The 19,476-nt window shown below is 42.2% G+C and overlaps 1 protein-coding gene across 1 annotated transcript; it reads left to right on the top strand.

Annotated features, from left to right (window-relative positions):
• Positions 1-4,594: 4,594 nt before the first annotated feature.
• On the top strand, positions 4,595-8,755 carry arpc5b (actin related protein 2/3 complex, subunit 5B). Its single transcript, XM_010869515.5, has 4 exons — positions 4,595-4,872; positions 5,822-5,894; positions 6,603-6,779; positions 6,946-8,755. Exons 1-4 carry the CDS (start codon positions 4,733-4,735, stop codon positions 7,006-7,008), a joined length of 453 nt encoding a protein of 150 aa, XP_010867817.1. The 5' UTR covers positions 4,595-4,732; the 3' UTR covers positions 7,009-8,755.
• Positions 8,756-19,476: the final 10,721 nt, after the last annotated feature.

Here is a 19,476-nt window from a genome sequence, read left to right as displayed (position 1 = left end):
GAGGCCGAGGAGGAGTGGCCTGCACCGCCTGAGCTTGCCGGGGTTTGGCTGCCACCGGCCCGGCGCCCCTTCCTGTCCCGGCCGCCCCGGCGCCCCTTCCTGTCCCGGCCGCCCCGGCGCCCCTTCCTGTCCCGGCCGCCCCGGCGCCCCTTCCTGTCCCGGCCGCCCCGGCGCCCCTTCCTGTCCCGGCCGCCCCGGCGCCCCTTCCTGTCCCGGCCGCCCCGGCGCCCCTTCCTGTCCCGGCCGCCCCGGCGCCCCTTCCTGTCCCGGCCGCCCCGGCGCCCCTTCCTGTCCCGGCCGCCCCGGCGCCCCTTCCTGTCCCGGCCGCCCCGGCGCCCTCTCCTGTCCCGGCCGCCCCGGCCCCTCCTTCGGCTCTTCCGGCTGCCGACCCACCGTCGGCTCTTCCGGCTGCCGACCCACCGTCGGCTCTTCCGGCTGCCGACCCACCGTCGGCTCTTCCGGCTGCCGACCCACCGTCGGCTCTTCCGGCTGCCGACCCTCCGTCGGCTCTTCCGGCTGCCGACCCTCCGTCGGCTCTTCCGGCTGCCGACCCATCGTCGGCTCTCCCGGCCTCTGACCCTCTGCCGGCTACCGACCCATCGTCGGCTCTCCCGGCCTCTGACCCTCTGCCGGCTACCGACCCATCGTCGGCTCTCCCGGCCTCTGACCCTCCGCCGGCTTTTGGGGGGGGGTACTGTCATGGTGCGGTGAGCAGCAGCGCCACCGTGCCATGTTTTCACAAGTTCCCATATCTCACGAACACATCCCGGACTGTCACATGTTTCCAATCTTCCACACCAGGTCCCAATCTAGCTCGTTTGTATGTGTATATATGTTTCCCCTCTGCTCCCCACATTGTGGCTCATTGTTCTTGTCGTGTTTGGATGTCGTGTGTGTTGCTGGTATTTGTAAGTACTTGTGTCATTTCTTATTGTCGTTTTTGCTGCTTTAGTCAGCCCTTTGCTTTGTGTGTTTTATGCTCGGTGTTTTGTTTATTTCTTATAAATTAAAGTATCAACACCGACTACCCCTGCCTGCACCTGGTTCCTTGTCCATGCAACACTGCACTACACCACCCTGTTTGTGACAACGCCGCAGTAAATGTATTGTAGGAAATGTCAAGGAAGGTGGATAGAGTAATTATTTGCAAAAAAATCAAGGGGCACTCTGTATTTGCAATTGTTGCTGGTGTTTTACTCTACCTATTCCATTGGCTACATTCCAAATAGCTGAATAGCCTTTAGATCCATTATTCCTTTTGTTAATGGAGGTGATTATCACCACTTGGTGATTACTTAACAATTCAGCCAATGATCTAATGTAGTTGTCAATTACTTATATTAACTGGCCATTAGCCTGCTGTATCAACTTTAGAGATGTAGATGTACGATTTTTTCTGTAATAATATAAAATTAATGTTTAATGTGTGAATGTGATACTGAAAAGAAAGGGTATGTTTGCATACTTTCTCTGTAAGAAGTTTTTAGCTCCATTAGAACAGTACCAAATGTTTTTACTACTGAAAACACCAACATGTAATTACAGTGGGGCAAAAAAGTATTTAGTCAGCCATCAATTGTGCAAGTTTTCTCACTTAAAAAGATGAAAGAGGCCTGTAATTTTCATCATAGGTATACTTCAACTATGAGAGACACAATGAGAAAAAGAAATCCAGAAAATCACATTGTAGGATTTTTAATGAATTTATTGGTAAATTCCTCTGTAAAATAAGTTTTTGGTCTCCAACAAACAAGCAAGATTTCTGGCTCTCACAGACCTGTAACTTCTTTAAGAGGCTTCTCTGTCCTCCACTCGTTACCTGTATTAATGGCACCTGTTTGAACTTGTTATCAGTATAAAAGACACCTGTCCACAACCTCAAACAGTCACACTCCAAAGTCCCCTATGGCCAAGACCAAAGAGCTGTCAAAGGACACCAGAAACAAAATTGTAGACCTGCACCAGGCTGGGAGGACTGAATCTTCAATAGGTAAGCAGCTTGGTGTGAAGAAATCAACTGTGGGAGCAATTATAAGAAAATGGAAGTCATACAAGACCACTGATAATCTCCTTCGATCTGGGGCTCCATGTAAGATCTCACCACGTGGGGTCAGAATGATCACAAGAAAGATGAGCAAAAATCCCAGAACCACACAGGGGGACCTAGTGAATGACCTGCAGAGAGCTGGGACCAAAGTAACAAAGGCTACCATCAGTAACACACTACGCCGCCAGGGACTCAAATCCTGCAGTGCCAGACGTGTCCCCCTGCTTAAGCAAGTACATGTCCAGGCCCGTCTGAGGTTTGCTAGAGAGCATGTGGATGATCCAGAAGAGGATTGGGAGAATGTCATATGGTCAGATGAAACCAAAATAAAACTTTTTGGTAAAAACTCAACTTGTGTTTGGAGCAGAAAGAAAACTGAGTTGCATCCAAAGAACACCATACCTACTGTGAAGCATGGGGGTGGAAACATCATGCTTTGGGGCTGTTTTTCAACAAAGGGACCAGGACGACTGATCTGTGTAAAGGAAAGAATGAATGGGGCCATGTATAGTGCTAACTTCCTCTAAGAAACAAAACAGAAAAGTGTTTTGCCCTTCCAGGACCAACATTTTGCAGTCCTGAAATATATTTGTCTCCAAGAAAATGTTCTCGTTCTAGACAGCTGGAAATAATATTGACTTTTCAGTCATGACAGGAATGTCATGACTGCAAAGAATTGGCCACATTCGTAATACAATGCCCATCCTAAGCATCATAAACTCTAAGACAGCCAAGACGGAAGGAGATTGAGTAACTGGTTTGATTAAGTGGTTTGAGAAAGTTGAGTAACTGGTTTGATTAACTGTATGTACCCTATGTACCCTGTGTAACTGTGTACCCTATCCTGTTATCATTTAGTACATAATCTTTTATATTGCATGTTGTTTGATGTAAGTTTGGAGTTGTAATGCCCCATCTTAGTTGTATTTAGATAAAACCTAACAGCCCACATTCAGAATTTACTATGAAGGTTTTAGGATGTGCAAAAAAATATATTTATATATTTAAATAAAACGTAATAATTGGGATAAACCTCTAACTTTCTTTCCTTATAATTTGTCCTGGTCATTGATAATTCTCATCTCCGTGCCTTAGTGGATAACATTGTCCCCATGCCAAATCAAGCTGATTCCACTGGTCGATCTACCATGGCTTTTGGCTTCATGTCCACTCCTGGAGCAAGAGTTTCACATCTGATGGCAGATGTTTGTGGGGAGGTGTTACCCAGAGGCCTCTTCCCAGTCATAGTATGTCTGATCATTCCTGGTAACAACCTTGAAGCCAGCCCATCCATCTCCCAGGCAATTACCAAGAACTGCTGGCCCTGGAGTATGAAACCCAAGCATGGGATCTGGATGTGACTTACGGATTGGAGACGTCCAGGGCTAATCTAAAAGGTATAAAACTGTAAATGGTCTTTTGTACTCAACTACATCTCTAAAGGTGGTACAACAGGCTAATGACCAGTTAAGATATGTCGTTGACAACAACATTAGATCATTGGCTGAATTGTTAGGTAATTACCAAGTGGTGATAATCACCTCCATTAACAAAAGGAATAATGGATCTAAAGGCTATTCAGCAATTTGGAATGTGGCCAATGGAATAGGTGGAGTAAAACACCAGAAACAATTGCAAATACAGAGTGCCCCCTGATTGTTTTGGATATAATTACTCTATACACTCTCCTTAACATTTCCTACAATACATTCACCACGGCGTATAGAACAGTTTTTTTTATAGGCCAATATATATTTCATATGCATTGAGTTACATTGTGGCCAATGGGGTGGGCGGAGTAAAACACCAGCAACAATTGCAAATACAGAGTGCCCCTTGATTTCTTTGCATATAATTACTCTATCCACCTTCCTTGACATTTCCTACAATACATTCACTGCGGCGTATAGAATAGTTTTTTTTTTTATAGGCCAATATGTATTTCATATCCATTGAGTTGCATTGTGGCCAATGGGGTGGGCGGAGTAAAACACCAGCAACAATTGCAAATACAGAGTGCCCCTTGATTTCTTTGCATATTCTATAGAGTCTCCTGAACATTTCCTACAATACATTCACTGCGGCATATAGAATAGGTTTTTTTTTTATAGGCCAATATGTATTTCATATCCATTAAGTTACATTGTGGAAAAAGAGGGTGTGGAAATATTGTGTTGCTAGATGTAGCACACTGTTCCCCATGATTAGACAGGTTTGTCTTACTCTACACATTCTCCTGAACATTTCCTACACTGCTTTCTCTGTGGAATATTCAATAGTTTATTAGTTATGAGGCAATATGTATTGCATATTCTGTCATTGGCATTGTCTGAATTTTACCCTTGGAATGTGTTTTAACACCCATTAACACCCACTTTTTATCGAAATTACTCTTAAATATGATCCTATTTGAATTGTTGTCAATGTTTTGAGAGGTACATGTTCTCAAACAATTAATAAACTTAATTTATCTCAGTTTTTAAGTAATTCGTTGGTCTCTTTTATTTTGAAAAATTCCAGATTTTCGTGACCCAGAAGTGCTTCTTTAATGTTGCTCACAAGACGCAGATCTGATGATAGTGTCATAGGCTGAAAGGAGGAAGCCAGAGTGTTACAGTAATTGTAGGGTTTTATTATTCAATCTCACAATTCTTTACTTTAAAAAAGGAACAGATACTTATTACAATGTCAAAGAATACTGTATCTAATCGATTCAGGACGGTGGACGTGGACGAATACGACGAGAATAAATTTGTTGACGAAGAGGATGGAGGCGAAAACCAACTGGGTCCTGACGAGGCAGAAGTGGACTCACTAATCAGACAATATCCTTTTATCAACATAAGCTAACCCAATGCAATGCAATGCAATGCATATTTTGCTCACTTCGCCAGTTGGGTTGTATTGTTGAAGTCTGCAACATGTCATTCTGAGTCTGAGTCTTTGTATGCACCGCAACCACCGGCCTGGTGGGTGTGGTGGTGGCGGCTAATACTAACTGTACATCTCTTAGCCAAGCTATCTGTTTAACTAGTACCTAGCTAGTTATTAGGCGTACTTAAGTGCTTTATATTTCTACCATCTTGCTGTTTGCAAACAACGTGTATGAATTACATAAGTGCAAGTTTTTTGTGTTTCGCTTACAGCAATCTCTGTCGCACAAAGTCAATGCAGGTTAGAATTAACTTAGTAAGGTTTCAATATACAGTACATTAGCACACACCCTGGTTTGTAATCAGTGCATTTGTATTAATAACATGGATTGTGATCAATTCAATTTCAGCTCAGCCTAATCCAGGAAGAGACATTTTATTTGTGAACCCCAATCCTGAAAGCCAGTCTTAACTTGTCTGTTGGCTTTCAGATATTGTTTTATAAATCCACTGATACAGTAAGGGATAATGTATGGTAAACATTGTTTCTTTGTGATAAATCCATATACCTCGCAGAGTGAGTTTTAAAATGGTATGAGCTTGTATTGCAATGATATTATACATAGAATGAGGAAGTTGAGTTCAATGCCTTATATGTCAGTAGCAAAAGGACAAAGCTCAGTTCAGCACTTCCTGTGTTGGTAGTGGGTGGGGCTAGGTTGCTTGTGGGTTGAGTGATAGATGTCTGATTAGTACTAAATTGTGAAATTCAAAGCGTTGTTCTGGTCTTTTGATTCTGATTTTTTTCCCCTTAAAATTGGACAGATGGTTGAAACAGAATTGTAGAATAATCCAGATAACCTGATAATGTCTATATTGCCTCCTTAACCCCCCGTTGTACAGGCAACCTTATGGAGGCCTTACAGGCAGTCCTGAAGAACCCTCCAATCAATACAAAGAACCAGAATGTCAAGGTGAGTCAAGAATATCCCTTGTTAACACTCGTAATGAGCAGATTTGTCTTGATTTCCATTTAGGCCATTCAGGTGTCCTGAACTGGTCTATCAGGATCTGTTCTCGGTACAATTTGCATAAAAAAGCTTAACATTTAGCTGTATGTAGATGACACTGTTATTGTACAATCCTGGCAGCATTGTTCAATGCATGAGGTCACATTCTGGCACAATATCAATATTGATATTCTGTGAATTTAAGGCAATGTTTTTTTTTTTATGTTATAAAGCTGCCGCTTCTCTTTCACGTGCACCTGTGTCCGATACTTTCAATCGTAAAATCGGTGCACCATTAACGTTTATTTTACTAACAGAAAACCCTTGTTGGGGTATTAGTTCACAGAAAGTTATGTCACGCTTATAAAACTCAGCAGGCCAATATTTATTTACCAGTTATTGACTTATTTTCCCCCCATACTATGTCAACAGTAGCTTGCTAAGGATGTGATGTAACTTAATTTGAGATGTTTAAATTCTAACTATAACACTTCATTTTATTGCAATCAGTTTTAATTGTTGTTCTTGGGAAGGCACTATTAAGAGGTTGTCTTCACTCTCAATATGCTCTGCTGAGCTTATATGTGTAGTGCATTTTATGTAGGCATGACAACATTTGGTTGCTAATTTAGTTGCCTGGAGGTTTTCATGCGTGTGTTCATGTTTGGCCAGGACCGTGCAGAAAGCCTGGTGTTGAAGGTATTGAGCTCTTTTAAGAGCAGTGAAATTGAGAAGGGGGTCCAGTCACTGGATAAAAATGGAGTGGACCTGCTCATGAAGTATATCTACAAAGGCTTTGAGACACCATCAGACAACAGTAGTGCTGTTCTGCTTCAGTGGCATGAAAAGGTACTGCACGAAGTCTACATTTTACTGTCATTGTGGGGACAAAATCTTATTTTCCTTAACTTAACCCCAAAAATGTATCCATAAACCTAAAATAGCAATTAGACTTAATTAACAAAATACAATATGCAGACTTAATGTGAGTTACAAATGTTTTCCTCTGTCCTAGGCACTATCTGCAGGCGGAGTTGGATGCATTGTCAGAGTGCTAACAGCCAGGAAGACCATCTAACTTGAAGACCATTGTCTTACATCACATAAGGCGTAGGTTCTGCCTGCACTGACTCCTTGAGACGCTTTGCGAATGTAATGACGCCATCCGATGTAAGACAATGGGGAACAGTTCCTCCATGTCCTTCACAGCTTCTGTCTGGTACACTTTACAACACTTGGAAGATACAGTATAGATCCAAGGGGACCACAGAAGACATTCCTCCATCCCTCTGTGCTTCTTCTCAGATCTTACTTACAACTGTCTTCCTGTATATACACGCTCAACAACTCTTTCACTCATTCACCCAAACACCCAAGACATGCCATAATTGGTATACTCCATTGCCTTCCCTCCCTAGTCCTCCGAATATACACAGACACAATGTTACAATGCTCTTTGTAGGTCTTGGTTTTCTTATCTCAGGAAAATATTTTTTTATTGAATCTCTGGTAGTGTATTGTCAAACCAAGTTGATCAGATAATTATTGATGGAACACAAGCTTTTAATTCCCCAGATATCCCTAATTTGATCTTTGTCATGAATGCTAGTTGGAGGCCCTTAAAAATCACAGGGTTTTTGAGCCTGCAAAGGATGTTTGACCATTTTGTCTGGCCAAAATGGGGATTACCCCCCCCCCCCCCCCCCCTTACTACTATTCTTATTAATCCTAGGCTGATCCAGTCAAGACACATGTTCTGTCACAGACTGAATAACTCGCTGACTTGAGCCTAACGGGCATTAGTATATCAAGCTCAGTTGTCACTATTTTATTAGGGACGCTTTTCTACTGATTTGAGAACCGTTTCAATCAGGACCCATTGATTTTGTGAAATGCTTTAGGTTTTGCCCTTTAATTATCACGCATACATTCCCTCTGTACCAAAATACTAGTACCTTTTTGAATGCCATCACTTAGTCCTTCACAGTTTATCTTGGTATTTCTAAACATCATTAGGGGTTTTCAGCTAACTGAGCAGTACTTCAGAAAAGCTTCAAAATATATACTCTATATTACATTGAATACGAGTTGCAATTAGTCATCTTTCAAGGCCTAGTATTTAGAATACAAAAATGTACATAAAGTATCGTCCATTAGGTAGGACAATATGTTTTTGGTTCACTACCTGGGTTTTGTTGATTAGCTCATTGCTTTCCTGAAACGTCTCAGTGTAAACAGAAATTGCTACTTGGATTAAAGCCTTAAGCAGCTTTTGACCAATGGTTGCTCAGTTTAGGGCTATTTCTTTTACAATTGTTAACATTTAAAAAATATCAGTCCATTCCTTTGAAGCACTTTTTGTTTGGGGACCAATATCAGTATTCTCGCTATAGAGATCCTATCAAATTGATTAAATGTTTCAAATTGTTCTAATATTTAATACAATGATGTCGTGGGAGGGAAAAAAGTATAATAAATGGTGTCCTATTCTGTATACATAAGTGTACTACAGACCTATGGGTCCTGGTAAATTAAGTGCAGTATGAACAGGGTGTAGTTAATAGTTTCTTTCCTGTTTTCATGTTCTCATCGTTGATGATGCAGCCAAACATTAGTAACTGTTTAATAATGTTGCAGTAGAAATGTTAAATGCTGAAGTGAAAAATCCCACAGAACATACCAAACTGGTGTACTTACTGCCTTAATAACAATAATAATTTTTTATGTGTGTGCTTTTGTGATTAAATATTATAAAAGATATGTAAAAAAAAAAACAATTTGAGTTATTTATGAGTGAAGTACTTGTAGGGGATAAATATTTGAAGAAACAACCTCTGTGTCTTGATTGTATATTACATTTATTTTATGTAAAACATTTATACAATACAGTATAGAAATACATTAAGACAAAAATATACAAATCCTAAAAAATACAATACATCTTGGTATTGTGACTATAGATGAACTTGTCAAGTCATATGAACCTCTTAAAGTTGGTTGTTTTTGACAATAATAATAGCAGCTACGGTTCCTTTTTGAGACTGGCAATGAAGGATGGAGCGCATGGTGTATCCTGGGGATGGGGGGGGTTAACTGAGGAGAGAAAGTGTGACTGACAGCAGTCTGGGTCATATGTAAATATCTCTACACCTACTGTAAGAGAAAGGGGGACAGGATAAGAGGGTTAAACCATTCTAGAACCACAAAGCTCATAGGTATGGGAGGGAACAATATTCATGGAGGTCAGGCAAATAAGTAGGTGTTTACTTCTAACTCGCTTGTGTGTAAAAATGTTTGTGCTCTAGGTATGATTGTGGAGTCCTTCCCTATTCTACCTCCAGGGTGTGGAGTTCTGCTCTACCACCTGGTTTTTGCTCTTACTGTTCTTTTCATACTAGTTCCTGTTTACATATGTGGCAGCTTTCCAAAGCCCACACACACATCCATCCCCCATTACGCTTGTTTTAAAGTGCGCTAAGTAGGGGTAGGCAGAGACAGCGATATACACTCACATAAAGGATTATTAGGAACACCATACTAATACTGTGTTTGACCCCCTTTCGCCTTCAGAACTGCCTTAATTCTACGTGGCATTGATTCAACAAGGTGCTGAAAGCATTCTTCAGAAATGTTGGCCCATATTGATAGGATAGCATCTTGCAGTTGATGGAGATTTGTGGGATGCACATTCAGGGCACGAAGCTCCCATTCTACCACATCCCAAAAATGCTCTATTGGGTTGAGATCTGGTGACTGTGGGGGCCATTTCAGTACAGTGAACTCATTGTCATGTTCAAGAAACCAATTTGAAATGATTCGAGCTTTGTGACATGGTGCATTATCCTGCTGGAAGTAGCCATCAGAGGATGGGTACATGGTGGTCATAAAAGGATGGACATGGTCAGAAACAATGCTCCGGTAGGCCGTGGCATTTAAACGATGCCCAATTGGCACTAAGGGGCCTAAAGTGTGCCAAGAAAACATCCCCCACACCATTACACCACCACCAGCCTGCACAGTGGTAACAAGGCATGATGGATCCATGATCTCATTCTGTTTACGCCAAATTCTGACTCTACCATCTGAATGTCTCAACAGAAATCGAGACTCATCAGACCAGGCAACATTCTTCCAGTCTTCAACTGTCCAATTTTGGTGAGCGTGTGCAAATTGTAGCCTCTTTTGCCTATTTGTAGTGGAGATGAGTGGTACCCGGTGGGGTCTTCTGCTGTTGTAGCCCATCCGCCTCAAGGTTGTGCGTGTTGTGGCTTCACAAATGCTTTGCTGCATACCTCGGTTGTAACAAGTGGTTATTTCAGGCAAAGTTGCTCTTCTATCAGCTTGAATCAGTCGGCCCATTCTCCTCTGACCTCTAGCATCAACAAGGCATTTTCGCCCACAGGACTGCCGCATACTGGATGTTTTTCCCTTTTCACACCATTCTTTGTAAACCCTAGAAATGGTTGTGCGTGAAAATCCCAGTAATTGAGCAGATTGTGAAATACTCAGAGCGGCCCGTCTGGCACCAACAACCATGCCACGCTCAAAATTGCTTAAATCACCTTTCTTTCCCATTCTGACATTCAGTTTGGAGTTCAGGAGATTGTCTTGACCAGGACCACACCCCTAAATGCATTGAAGCAACTGCCATGTGATTGGTTGATTAGATAATTGCATTAATGAGAAATTGAACAGGTGTTCCTAATAATCCTTTAGGTGAGTGTATACGATGAAGGTGGTCGGCGGCGTTGTAGGACAGGGAGTGGACCTTCATTCGGTAGGTGCGGGGCTCCGGAGGGCCTGGGTTGTGAACAGCACCCCCTTCAGGTTCTTCGCAAGGCAAAGGGTAGCGTCATGTCCTCGTCCACTAAGTGCTAAGTGCTTATGATGCATCTTATTCCAAATGTAGAATAAATTGATGGAGAATGTGCTGCTATAAGTGAGGGTTAGTGATGGGGGGGTTTGACAGTGACAGTCACGTTGTGTGTGTGACTAGCAAAGAGGTAAGTGTCCCACTCAAAAAAAGAATAGCCTACATAGAAGGATTATTTCTAATAACACAGGCCATAATACTTTCATTCGTTTATTAGGCCAATCATTTTACAAATGTACTAAATGAAAATTACACAACACTTAAATTATCCATAATAATTCCATTAGAATTTCATTTCCATCTCAATATGATGATGTATAAGGTAAAATAAGAGACAATGTGGACCAGTTTGTTAAGATCAAAGGATCTCGGCATGAATAGGTTGAACAGTTGCTTGATAAACAAAACAAATTATGATAAATAAAGTAGCCTACAATGTCAGGGTGCCACCCGTGCAATGGTGTTTTTATATGTAAAAAAATGGTGGGGCACAAACCATTTCAAAATATAGGATACATATCAGTAAAGCTACAAAACTCCCTCTTGCTACTGGTGTTTATTTAACACACACTTCAACAAACAGCGTGGCTCCACAAAACACTTTTAAAGACAGAGTGGCTTTCTACCGGGTGTTGTAGTACACATACTGGAGAGAGTGAGACCTTGTGTAATTGCTCTCCTTATCTCTCACACACATGTAAAATTACCACTGTCACATTCACAAAACTAAATTAGGAATGCAACCAAGCTCAGAACCAATGTGCCTACAGGGCCATATGTGAACAGCAATGAGCTCAACACCACTGAAGGCCACAACGAAGGGGGTACAGATCCATTCTATGACAACAACCTTAATAGATGGACACACTGACACTCATTAACCATCTATATCAATCGATCCAGCACAAAAATATGACCAATGCACGGACCAGCACCACAGAGGCAGGATGATAAAATATGCTTTCTCTCACCACGGCTGAGGGCTCACTTGAAGAGAAAGGTGGTACAGCGGTTCATCCTCTGGGCAAACTTTTTGATGACTTTGGGAATTAAGTCATGTAGCTGCTGAATCAGCTGGCTTTCAATGGACAACATCACGCCTCTCAGGGAGCCATCACCTTATCGTGGTGGAGAGGTTTGTGTGTTCCTATGAACCTGAGGGCTGTGTTGTCCGGGCCTTAGTGCTCCTGGTAGGGTTTCCCATGGCAAAGTGGTCTCAGGGGAGGAGTCAGACTAAGAATGGTTAAAAAATAATCCATGTTTAAAAGAGGAAGAGGAGGAGTTACCCTGCCCGGAGGAAGCCCAGGGACCCCGTCTGGAGCCAGGCCCAGAGGGAGGGCTCGCCGGCGAGCGCCTGGTGGCCAGGTTTGCCATGGAGCCCGGTCGGGCATAGCCCGAAAAAGCAACGTGGCACCCCCCTCTCCATCCTATGGGCCCACCACTCATGGGAGGAACCGCTGGGGTCAGGTGCGCCGCCATTTGGGTGGCAGTGAAGGCCAGGGGCCTCGACAGACCAGACCCGGGCGGCAGGGGCTGGCTCTGGGGACGTGGAACGTCACCTCTCTGTGGGGGAAGGAGCCGGAACTTGTGAGGGAGGTGGAGCGCTATCAGTTAGATCTGGTGGGGCTTACATCCACTCACAGTCTCGGTTCTGGAACCGTACTCCTAGATAGGGAATGGACTTTATTCTTCTCTGGAGTTGCCCAGGGTGTGAGGCGCCGGGCGGGGGTTGGGATAATCAAAAGCCCTCGATGAGAGGGTCGCCTCCCTACACCTATGGGTTGTGTGTGGGGGGGGGGGGGTCTCTGACTGTTGTTTGTGCATATGCCCAGAACAGCAGTTCAGACTACTTGGCCTTCTTGGTGACCCTGAATGGAGTCCTTTATGGGGCTCCAGTAGGGGACTCCATAATTCTGCTTGGGGACTTAAATGCACACGTGGGCAATGATGGAGACACCGGGAGAGGCGTGATAGGGAGGAACAGCCTCCCTGATCTGAACTCGAGTGGTCGTTTGTTGTTAGAGTTCTGTGCTAGTCATGGATTATCTATAGGTGCATCAAGGGGCGGTAACCCTCGAACACCCTGGTGGACACCGGTGGTCAGGGAAGCCGTCCGACTGAAGGAGGCCTTCCGGGATATGTTATCCCGGAGGACTCCGGAGACGGTTGCAGTGTACCGACAGACCCGAAGGGCTGCGACCTCTGCTGTGAAAGAGGCAAAACAGCGGGTGTGGGAGGAGTTTGAGGAAGCCATGGAGAATGACTTTCGGTCAGGACCAAGGTGTTTCTGGAAAACCGTCCGCCACCTCAGGAGTGGAAAACGGGGAACTATCCAAGCTGTGTAGAGTAAGGATGGGACACTGTTGACCTCAACTGAGGAGGTAATTGGGCGATGGATGGAACACTTTGAGTCTATTTGATTTTAGACTAGGTAAAAAGTATGACCAGGTGGACAAGGACAGGGACAGCAATGGGCCCCCCAAACCAGATACTCCGCAGGTGTGGACCAGGACCTCATCTCCTCATAAAATTTTAAACTGGAGGAGACTGAGAAAAGTTAGAAAGTGCCTTCCTCATATTCCAATATTACCAATTTTCCAAGGGTTTGCAATCTTTTGAGCACAACTGTTGATCTGCACATTTGTTACAATTTCAGAAGTTTATTTTCTAAATAGCATATGTTATTTTTTAAAAAGACTTCCTTTACTGTGATCTCCACATTAATGTCACTATGTTGGACTGAGTATATTAGCTGTGACACTCCCCTCTGAGCCTGTGTTTCTCTGCTCTACATCTTCCCTCTCTTGGAATCATTCTCCTGGGGAGGGCTGCTGCTTCTCACTTTGCCACCATGTCTCTTAGTGCTGGTTGCTGACTGGCTGTTGGAGACTGCTGTTCGGGTTAAGGATAATTGCCTTGTGGCTGCCTGGCTGGTAGATGCTTTATAGTTGCTGTCTGTCTGGATGGCCCAAATTGTGCAGCATTCTGTTGGCTAAATGACTTGATTTCCTGGGTAAGACTGTTGTCTTCTTAGGATCTTTAAACTGGACTCTCATCCTGGAGGTTGCTGATTGGCCAAACCAGACTGTTTTAGCAGCTACTGAGTGGCTGGGACAGATGGTTGGAAGGCTAGTCCCTGCTGATTGGTTGGTTTGTTTCACTTCAGCAACATCAATATCCACTGGCGGCTCATTCTGGTGACAGGGCCATCGCCCAATGTTGTTGAGCCTAGAAACTGATTGGCTAGGCCTCACTGTTTTCTTGGTACTAGCTGCTGATTAGCTAGGCCTGACTGTTTTCTTGGTACTGGCTGCTGATTAGCTAGGCCTGACTGTTATCTTGGTACTAGCTGCTGATTGGCTATCCCAGATTATCTTCATAGTAGCTACTGATTTGCTGGGTAAGACTGTTGACTTGGTACCAGCTTCTGGTTCCTTAAGCTGGAAGGTTTTCTTGGAGGTTGGTGATTGAGGAGGCAAGACTGTTTTAGCAGCTGCTGATTGGCTGGGACAGACTGTTGCAAGGCCAATACCTCCAGATTGGTTGCTGTGTTTCACTTCCACAACATCAACATCCATTTGCTGCTCATCCTGTTGAGAGGGGACTTGATTTTGCCATAGCCCAATGTTGTTGGTGACCTGGGGACCATAAAACTGTCCTTGTCCTCTCTTTGGCTGGAGTTTGGTTGGAAGGTAGCAGGTACTGAGTTGGGTTGGTACTGGGATCTAGAGTGAGATGTGTTCAGAAATTTATTTTGCCATTGCCCCTGCAAAAAAAAGGAATGTTATTTTATTATTAGTTTTATTTAATAAAATAATATATTTTTTAATATTATTATTTTTATTATTATTATTTTAGAGTAACCCTGCATAGATCGGATGCTCCGGTCTAAAGTTGTGTACTTTATAGAGAATAGGCTGCCATTTCAGACAACTCAATGATAGTAGTCCAAACAAACCTGGGTTTGGGAGGGTACTCCAGACATGGGAGGTCTTCCGGTCATCTGATTGATCAGCCACAAAGCCAGAATGTCTTTAGGAAGCGTCTTCAACACAGTCCAGGTATACTGATCCAGAGGGATGGGGTGGAGGTCACCAGATCTCAACCCCATAGAAAATTTTTGGAGGGAGTTGAAAGTCCATGTTGCCCAGGCACAGCCCCAAAACATCTCTGCTCTAGAGGAGATCTGCATGGAGGAATGGGCCAAAATACCAGCAACAGTGTGTGAAAACCTTGTGAAGACTTACAGAAAACATTTGACCTCTGTCATTGCCAACAAAGGGTATATAACAAAGTATTGAGATGAACTTTTGTTATTGACCAAATACTTATTTTCCACCATAATTTACCAATAAATTCATAAAAAATCCTACGATGTGATTTTCTGGATATTTTCTGGATATTATTGTCTCTCATAGTTGAAGTGTACCTATGATGAAAATTACAGGCCTCTCTCATCTTTTTAAGTGGGAGAACTTGCACAATTGGTGGCTGACTAAATACTTTTTTATCCCACTGTATCTTGACACCTCTTATGAATGTTGCCAATTCCAGGCCAGTCGTGAGAACTACAGTCTAATTACTGAATACTCCAAAGCCGGTTTATGTTGCAACTTTTAACGAAGATGAACCGCAAAGGAATTATCAACAGTCAAGGATAATTAGAATCCTGACTGGCAACAGCTCCAGCATGGGACATTCTTCTACTCTTCCCTACTTTTAAGGAAACCCCACCACTGGGCATTAGGACATATCGCAACACACAAACCTCACCATTGTTACAGATTCTAAAACAAGATTGAGGCAGCAGCACTGGTCAATGAGGTCGTGGAGTTGTTACACCAGTGGTTTCCAAGGGATGATACTGCTGCAGTTGCAACTACAACCAACGCATCCAACACTGCTCCTCACACCTCTAATATTATCACAAACTATATCCATACACTCAACCCCACACACACTACGACACTTATTCCCCAACAAATGCCCACGCAGAATCCATCACACACACCTACGCTCAATCTCCCAGAAACCATACACATCAGCACCGGCATCAAGGCCCTGCTATCAGAAATAGTCCAAATACAACAAATGAATGGGAGCACAATTTAAAGGATTTGTGTTTTCAACAATTTTATAAGTATTATTATTAGTATAAAATGGCAAAACGTAAAAACACTTTTGCTAAATGTAGCCATAGTCCGTTAAGGTTATCAAATGCTGGATAGCTGAGTTACTGGACAACAAGGGACGAATGCTAACAACAGGCTAATGCCAACACAAGAACAGTCTGGTAAGTAACATCTAATAACCTATTTATCATGAAATTATGTAATACAAATGTGATCATTATAGATATTGTCTGCTCTGCGTATTTGGAATTGGAGAACTGTTCCACATGGCTGTGTGAGGTCTGAATTCAATCATAAATAGAAAAATAATTTTTGGTGTCATAATCATATTGTTCTATATGCACATAAGGTGAATTATTTAATTGTTCTGTTCACTTTTATTGTGATACAATGCATATTTGTGCAAGAAAATGGTTTGAAAAGTGTTTTTGGAATGGGAAGAACAGTTCCACAAGGGTTTTTGGGCTGATTTCAATAACAAATTGTGTCAAAAACATGTTGGACAAAAGGCAAATTATTTCATTTTTCTGTTCACATTCGTTGTGAAGCCTTTTCTTACACAAATGTGCATTGTGTTTGCACAGAACATTTGTATTGGTAGTATCGCTCTGTATGGGTGTGTTATGGTCAGAATTTAATGATATAGAGAAAAAACCTGATTTTGCTTATGAAATTATTTACTTTATTGTGCATTTTTCCCTAAAACACTACCTTATAAGAACATTAACATTAATTAACAGGTAATTTGGAATAATTTGATGCCAAATACACAGTGATCGATTTACATTACATATTGTTTATAAGCCCAAATATAACTATGATTCAACAAACAGCGGTAAGAAATGTTGACCCCACTGTTTTAATTAAATGGAATAAAAATAAATGTATTTAAATAAAGGACAGTACAAACTCATAGGACACTCCAAAAATAGGGAGAAATTACATGAAATGTATCCATACATTTTTATTTGTGCAAAATAATGACATGACAACAACTTGTTTTTTCAAAAACTCCAAAAATGTCAATGATTAAGTAATGTAATATTGTTCAAGTTAATGTTAATGCATTTCTTGTTTTCTGTCAAGGTGGTTGAAGAGAAGTGCCTCCACTGTAATGAAGAGGTGCCACTTCATGTTCTTAAGGATCACTTGACTGCATGTGTTGCAAGGTATGAACTACATGTGACTGTAATATATGATATATGAGTTAGTTCCATAATTGCCACTAACTGATCAATAATTTTTCTTTTTAATCTGAAGTGAAAATGTAAGTATACACATTTTACCCATGTTTTTTTTTATATACACTTCATTTAAGGGAACACTTAAATCACACATCAGGTCTCAATTAACTAAATATATATTAAAGATTAAAATCTTTGTTGTACAGTACATTGTGTAATTAGTTGAAAACAAAATGACAATAACGGTCAATGGAAACCAAAATCAACAAGTGATTGAGGGCTGGATTCAAACTCACACCAAAAATCTAAGCAAACAGTTGAAAACTCAGGCTGTTCCAACTTACGTGAATTTCGTCAAGGCTTCTCATAACATGACCCAGTAGTGTGTATGGCCCCTGTGTGGCTGTATAGACCCCCGACAATGTCTGGGCATGCTCCCGTTGCCAGCATCAGATGCAGTGATACATAATGTCCTAGAGGTTCTCAATTTGATTCAGGTCTGGGGAACGTGAGGATCCCCAGACGTGGCATCAATGAGAAACCGCCTACACACTGGGCACGAGGCAGGGCATTAACCTGCACCAGGAGGAACCATCATCCCGGTACCTAACAGCTGTCAGCGTATCATTGGCTAGCACGTGGAGGTCTGGGCGACCCTCCAAGGATATGCCTCCCCAGACCATCTCTGACCCATCACCAAAATGGTCAATCTGGTTGATATTGCAGGCAGCATAACATTCACCACAGTGTCTCCAGACTCTTTCACGTCTGTCACATTTGCTCAGTGTGATCCTGCTCACATCTGTGAAGAGAACGGAGTGTCAGTGGTGGACCTGCACATTCTGGTGTTCTCTGGCGAATGTCAGTCGAGCTGCAAGGTGCTGGGCTGTGAGCACAGGTCCCACTGGAGGACATTGGGTACTCATGCCACCCTCATGGAGTCAGTTTGGTCAGAAACATGCATACCAGTAGCCCCCTGGAAGTCATTTGTAGGGCTCTGACAGTGCTTCTTCTGTTTGTCCTTGCCCAATGGAGTATATGCCCTTCTACTTTTTGAGGTTTGTCTTGCTTTTGCCTCTCCAGTGCAGCTGTTATCATTTTCATTTGCTCCAAAACAGGTGACATTGATTCACAATCACTTATGTTTCCTAACTGGACAGATTGATATCCCTGACTAGGTGTGTTATACTGTGATGATTATGTGTTACATACATTTTTTGGAGCAGTGTATTATACTGTTTACAATTACAGATTTCCCATGACGATAGCCAATATTGGCATAAGAAATTGAAGGCAAAACAGGAGTAAGTCAGTGGAGGTGTAACAATGGTGACGGTAGTGGAGGAACCAGGCGCAGGCGAAATGAGCTCGATGTAGGTTTTATTGCAAAAACAAACTTAAAGAAAACAAAGGGGCTGAATGCTTTAAACAGCACAAAACTGAAAACACTCACCAGTTACATGTGCATACAGACAGTGACAACAATGATCGACAAATGTGGGGAGCAGAGGGGAAACATTTAAACACATACTAACGAGATGAATGGGACCTGGTGTGAATAGTTGAAGACATGTGACACAAAGACAAGTCCGGGATGTGTTTGTGGAGTGATGGGAACTGGAGGTGTACATGGTGTACGTGACAGGAGGAATGTATCAAAAGCAGTAGCTTCCATAAATTGGAAATTAACATCCTGTCATACTTAGTGGCATGTATGAAAATACTGAACAGGTCAAGTTCACCTTCTTTTTGGATTAATGGAAGAATGGTATTCCATCACTCCAGTCCAGTTCCAAAGATTCTATAATCTATGAGAATGTGTATTGAAGCTGTTCTGGCAGGTAGTGGTGGCCAAATACGTTACTGAGAAGATACACTGGTTTTCCATTTCACTTGTCACCTGTATGTATATCTCATTTAATTGTAAAAGCTGGAGGTAACTGTTTTAAAATATAATGTTACGAATGTAAATTAATACACAGGTTTGAAATCCAAAAATATGCAGTCGTTGATATGCCTAACAAATTTTTATTGCATCTCACAGATCGTCACCAGCAAATCAAAATACTGTTCCGCATGACGGTTCAGTTCCCTCTACTTCAAGACATGAAGCAAAATTGCAAATTTGTGATGACTTTTTAAGTATTCCCTCCACCAGTCCAACAGTGAGGCCTTTTGTCAGTGGCTGTTTAATTCAATATTACATTACCTTGTTTGTTTATTATGTAATAATGTATTTAACTTATTTTTGATCAAAATACATATATATATATATACATTAAATATACAAACATTGTTATTAAATGCAAAAGTTTCTCAGGATATAATAATGTGAAAACCCTAAGCAGATCCTCTCT

This window comes from Esox lucius, chromosome 8 (genome assembly GCF_011004845.1).
Source record: "Esox lucius isolate fEsoLuc1 chromosome 8, fEsoLuc1.pri, whole genome shotgun sequence".
NCBI classification, from domain to species: domain Eukaryota; kingdom Metazoa; phylum Chordata; class Actinopteri; order Esociformes; family Esocidae; genus Esox; species Esox lucius.
Note: the sequence above shows the minus strand (reverse complement) of the source record. Positions and strands in the feature narration are given on the sequence as shown.